The sequence below is a fragment of the Austrofundulus limnaeus genome, unplaced genomic scaffold (assembly GCF_001266775.1).
Source record: "Austrofundulus limnaeus strain Quisiro unplaced genomic scaffold, Austrofundulus_limnaeus-1.0 Scaffold206, whole genome shotgun sequence".
Lineage (NCBI taxonomy): Eukaryota > Metazoa > Chordata > Actinopteri > Cyprinodontiformes > Rivulidae > Austrofundulus > Austrofundulus limnaeus.
In genome coordinates, this window is record NW_013952608.1 from 162,531 (window position 1) to 167,367 (window position 4,837).

At 38.2% G+C, this 4,837-nt stretch overlaps 1 protein-coding gene across 1 annotated transcript in view; it reads left to right on the top strand.

Annotated features, from left to right (window-relative positions):
• Positions 1-514: 514 nt before the first annotated feature.
• Positions 515-4,837, top strand: part of LOC106524908 (E3 ubiquitin-protein ligase MARCH2) — a 6,663-nt gene continuing 2,340 nt past the window's right edge. Inside the window, exons 1-4 of the mRNA XM_014018937.1 lie at positions 515-828; positions 3,080-3,396; positions 3,490-3,685; positions 3,965-4,174. Of these exons, the coding sequence (XP_013874391.1) occupies positions 3,212-3,396; positions 3,490-3,685; positions 3,965-4,174 (591 nt within the window). The 5' untranslated portion in view covers positions 515-828; positions 3,080-3,211. The remainder of the gene's footprint in view (positions 829-3,079; positions 3,397-3,489; positions 3,686-3,964; positions 4,175-4,837) is intronic.

The following is a 4,837-nucleotide window of genomic DNA, read 5'->3' on the forward strand; positions in this document are numbered from 1 at the left end:
ACCACTACTACTCCCTGTTGCACTATTACAAAACTAAATTATCTGAATAATTTGTTTTATTTTGTTGATGTATTTGTGCTTTTATGTACTGCGTGCAAATGGGTCTTCTTGAAAAAAGTTTTCCGTGTTTTGTTTATTTTACCATTTTTTGGAAAGCAGCGCCTCCAAAGGAAACGCGACAATCACGTGGCTCACTGCCGCCACCTAGCGGTGATATTTTAAGGCCCGCAGCATTTTTTAAAGTATTTCTTTATTCAGTGAAAAATATTCACTGGTGTCGTAAAAAGTTGGACATAAAATGCGTTTAAGAGCTGTTTTTGTTTTAAGTTTTAATGTGCTGTGCTTTGACTTATTTTGAACTCTTAATCTACCTCAAATAGTCATTAGACCGAAAAAAGAAAGTATTGCATGCAGACAAACTCTGACATAAAACGTTGACAAAACATTTAAAATTCAAATGATCAAATGAAACATGTCATTTTCGGATTTCAGAGATGTCACTGAAGGCGGCACGGGGTCACATGACCAGTGCACAGCTGAGGTAGGCTTGCCCGTTGCTAACCAGTTAGCTCCGTTAGCTGTGTGTAGCAATTCTGGCAGGAAAAAAAAGCGTAATCTTCTCTTCTTATCGAATCAACCAAGCCGACAGATCAATACTACATTTCATGGAGAAAATGCAGTATTTGTGGTTGTCGTTTGTTTCCTCTGGTATCGACGACTTTTGCTCAGATGTCAGTGTCAAAGCTCGGGCAGTCCAGTTAGCTCAGCTTGCTAGTTTTTAGCTAACGGTGGGCCAAGCGAAAAAAGAAAAGAAAAACAGGCCGACGGGTGAGTGCATTTAAAATAAAGGCCATTTATTTTATTTTTTTTATTTTTCCTATATTACAACAAAATGTTATATTTATAGTAGATATGTGCTTATTTAGAGTACGTAGTGTTCTCGCATTTACACACTTTTTGACCACAGATTAACGCTACTGAAAAAAAAAAAAAAAAATTAACGCTACTGTACTGTAGCAGCTTAATTATTGGTTAGTGATAGTTAAAACATCAAATAGTAAAAAGGTTCAAAATGTAGACGTTAGCTCGTGTCTTTTGTGGTTCAGAATGATGAAATAATCTTAAGATTTTTTTTTCATTATTCCAAGTACGTTTCCGTAAACCTGCTGTAGCATCCACAAGCTTGATTTATTCAGCTTCGTATATGACAGTCAGTGCCCTCTATATCAGGTAGCTTTTTTTATTTTTAGAAAGTTGTGTAAGATTGTGTTGTTGACTAAACAAACCAGGAGGTTATGTTGCACAATGTAGAGGCGCTTGGTTTGTTTTGACACGACCACCGTAACCCAGCCCTCAGGGTCCACCTGAAAAACAAACACTTTCACTGGGTTGTGCTGCATTCCTGCTGTGCTTCAGACACCAGTGTGATCAAGTCGAATTATCTCCTCTGATAACCTTCAAGTTCCTCAGAATTATGCTTTTGTTTTGTGAAGGATAAAACATGTATTTTAGATTAAGATAAAGACCTCTACAGTGTTGTTTCTATAACTCCAGTGCCCTTTTGGCATTTTTGAGTTTGTAACAAATGAACCGTTAGTGTTATTCATTATTTTGTCTGCGTTTTTCAATTTAAAGGTGAAATTGAAGTGTTCTGCTTCGGTAGGTTTTTTTTTATAAGCTGTAGTTTGTCATTTGAGGAACATTATTTCATGAATGGAAATTACCATATGTCATTATTAGGGCTGCCACAAACGATTATTTTTATAATCGATTAATCACCGATTATTTTTTTGATTAGTCGACAAATCGGATCATATGTTAACTGAATATAAAACATAGAGCTTATCGTGCCAGAATGCAGCTGCTATTATACTATAACCATCGTTAGATTTTAGCTATATGCTAACTAAAAATAATTGCTGTGGAAGGCAAGTTCTGCCTTGCAGATATTCCACAGGTTTCTCTTTCGTTTTCTTAAAATGATCCCAAACTTTTCAGCTTCGTTGTCAGGTAGCCATGATACCAGAGCCTGTCTGTATAATGTCTTGTGACGTCCACGGCCTACCCCAGTTACCACTACTGTGCATGTGTGTCAAGGACAGAAAGGCAGATGTGGCAGTGGAAGCTGTCAAAGCAGTTTGGAGAGAAAAATAAAGTAAAGAACAAAAAAAAAGATTAATCGATTATTAAATTAGTCATCGATTATTTTAATAATCGATTAGTCGTCGATTAATCGTGGCAGCCCTAGTCATTATTACTCCTCCACACCATCACCCTCTCTTAAGTAGTCAAATGATGGATAACACGGCACACACAAAATGAAGTGTAAGAGTGTAATATCAGTTCAGTTATTGTATGTGATAACAGCAGGCAACATGTGTTGTATTAAGTAAAGATAGTCGACAAAGTATTTGTAATAATTTTTGGTATGAATTATCTCTGTCATAACTAGAAAAAAACAATATCAGTGTATTTCCACAGCCCAACACTTTTGTTTGCTACTGAGATTTTTTGTTTGCTACTGACCTTGTAAAACAGTATTTGGCAAACAAGAGCATTTGTCTCAAAATATGAAATAATTAACCTTTTTACCAATGTGCATACATAAAATAGGGTACCATATACGGTATATAGCTTCATAGCTGTATTCAATGTCAGTTTTTGGTCCCTTATGCCATCATTTTTATTTACTTTTACATACAGATGGATTTATAAAGTAATTTTATTAATATTTTACATTATGTAGGAAAATGTCCATTATGTGCACAGCGCAACTGAAACATGGTTAGATATGAACAATTTATAGTATTTCAAAGAACCGAAAATAGGCATGAACSTGTCTTGTACAAAGTAGTGACTTGAACTTGTGTGTGAAAGGATATGCTCTGAATGACTGTCAGCTCTTGTGCACCTCATTAGTAACTTTAAAAAGGTAAATTCCTCTGTCAATAATTTGTTACATTTTTGCTTACAGGTATGACTATTCAATTGCTAGGACATATTTTGAATCTTTCAAAAGTTGGTTTTTGTTCATCATCTTGTCTAGATGACCCATTTGTCTTGTTTATTTCCTGCTCAGTATCTCCCAGCTTTTGATCTGTGGGTGGAGCAGAGAGGCGTTGCACATCTGATCTCCAACATCTGGTTTGGGATCAGTTCTTCTTTGAAGTCACCTCCGCTGATCACTTCATCACTAAGCCTCCGATGAGCCATGTCTTCGTCAGGGTGCTGCCAGCTCCCTGGCTCTCTTTGTGATTATTCTGGGAACAATGCAACCGATGCCTCCAAGGATTCAGAGGAATCTGACTCCACCACACAGGCCCAGTATGTTGCCAAGGTTACGGCTAAAGATGGCCGCCCACTCTCCACTGTTGTCAAAGCTGTGAGCTTGCAGAGGTATGCGAATGGAAAGCTCACATGTATTTACTGTAAATGTATTATTTTTTAAGCTTAAAATTCTTCTGTCTTTGCTCCTGTCATTCTGCACAGTGACATTGGGATGTGTCGGATTTGTCACGAGGGAGCTGGCGGAGAGACGCTGCTCTCACCCTGCGACTGCACTGGTACGTTGGGGAAAGTGCACAAGAGCTGCCTGGAGAAGTGGCTGTCATCCTCCAACACCAGCTACTGTGAACTGTGTCACACAGAGTTCACTATTGAACGACGACCACAACCACTCACACAGGTTAGAGAAGCATTACTGCAGCGATGAACGGGTTGTTTATTCTTTCAGTTTAGTATAAAGAGTGTGTAAGTACTTTATAAGAGTCAGTAAGATCAGAATTAAGCCACTGGGAATTGTGTCAAAATATGTTAATATGTTTAATGTTGTCTTTAGTTGTATTTATTAGTTTAAAAAGAAAGTTCAGTCATTATTATTATTTTTTTATTCTGTATAATTGATCACGTTAGCATCGACTTATTGTCTGTAGCTAACTTTGAGTTGCTTTGTTTTGCTGCTCAGTGGCTGAAGGACCCTGGGCCTCGCAGTGAGAAGCGCACTTTGCTGTGTGACATGGCCTGCTTCCTTCTCATTACACCCCTGGCAGCCATCTCTGGCTGGTTGTGTCTGAGAGGAGCCCAGGACCACCTGCAGCTGAAGAGCAGGCTCGAGGCTGTTGGCCTCATTGCCCTCACCATTGCCCTCTTCACAATCTACATCCTCTGGACACTGGTAACTAATGCATTATTAAGCTATACATCTGTAAATGAGCTAAACTGACTTATGAAGATCAGAATGGCCGCTTAAACGTTCAACACTTAGATTTTAACAAATTGTAACGTCTTAGTAAAACTTTAGGAGTGTATTCACACCAGGAAAGTTCTTAGGTCCGCTTGTTTGGGCTGAACCAAAAGCTGACTTATTATTGTTTTTTGTTTGTTTGGTTTGCATTCTCATTGTGTGTGTGTGTGTGTTTTGTTTGTTTTTTTGCCACATTGTTTAGCAACAGAGGCTCCTGAAATCCAAAAAAGGCACATTTCCTGTAGTTGGTTCGGGTTAAGGCCCGTCTATAGTCACACTGGAAGCGAACCGCACCAGAGTTTGTTTGAAAGCGGACCAAAACCACCTCAAAAAGTGGGTCTTGGTCTAGTTATTTGGTTCGCACGAGTGTATTCACACCTGCATAAAAGGTCTGGACCCATTCTGGTCTGATGAACTCTGGTCCTTTTTAAAGCAGACTAAATGTGTCAGGTGTCACACCCTAAGATTCTGGGAAATATTGTGGTAGCAACCACCAAATTAAAGCATATATTTTTTTCTTTCTTTCTTTCTTTCTTTCTTTCTTTCTTTCTTTCTTTCTTTCTTTCTTTCTTTCTTTCTTTCTTTCTTTCTTTC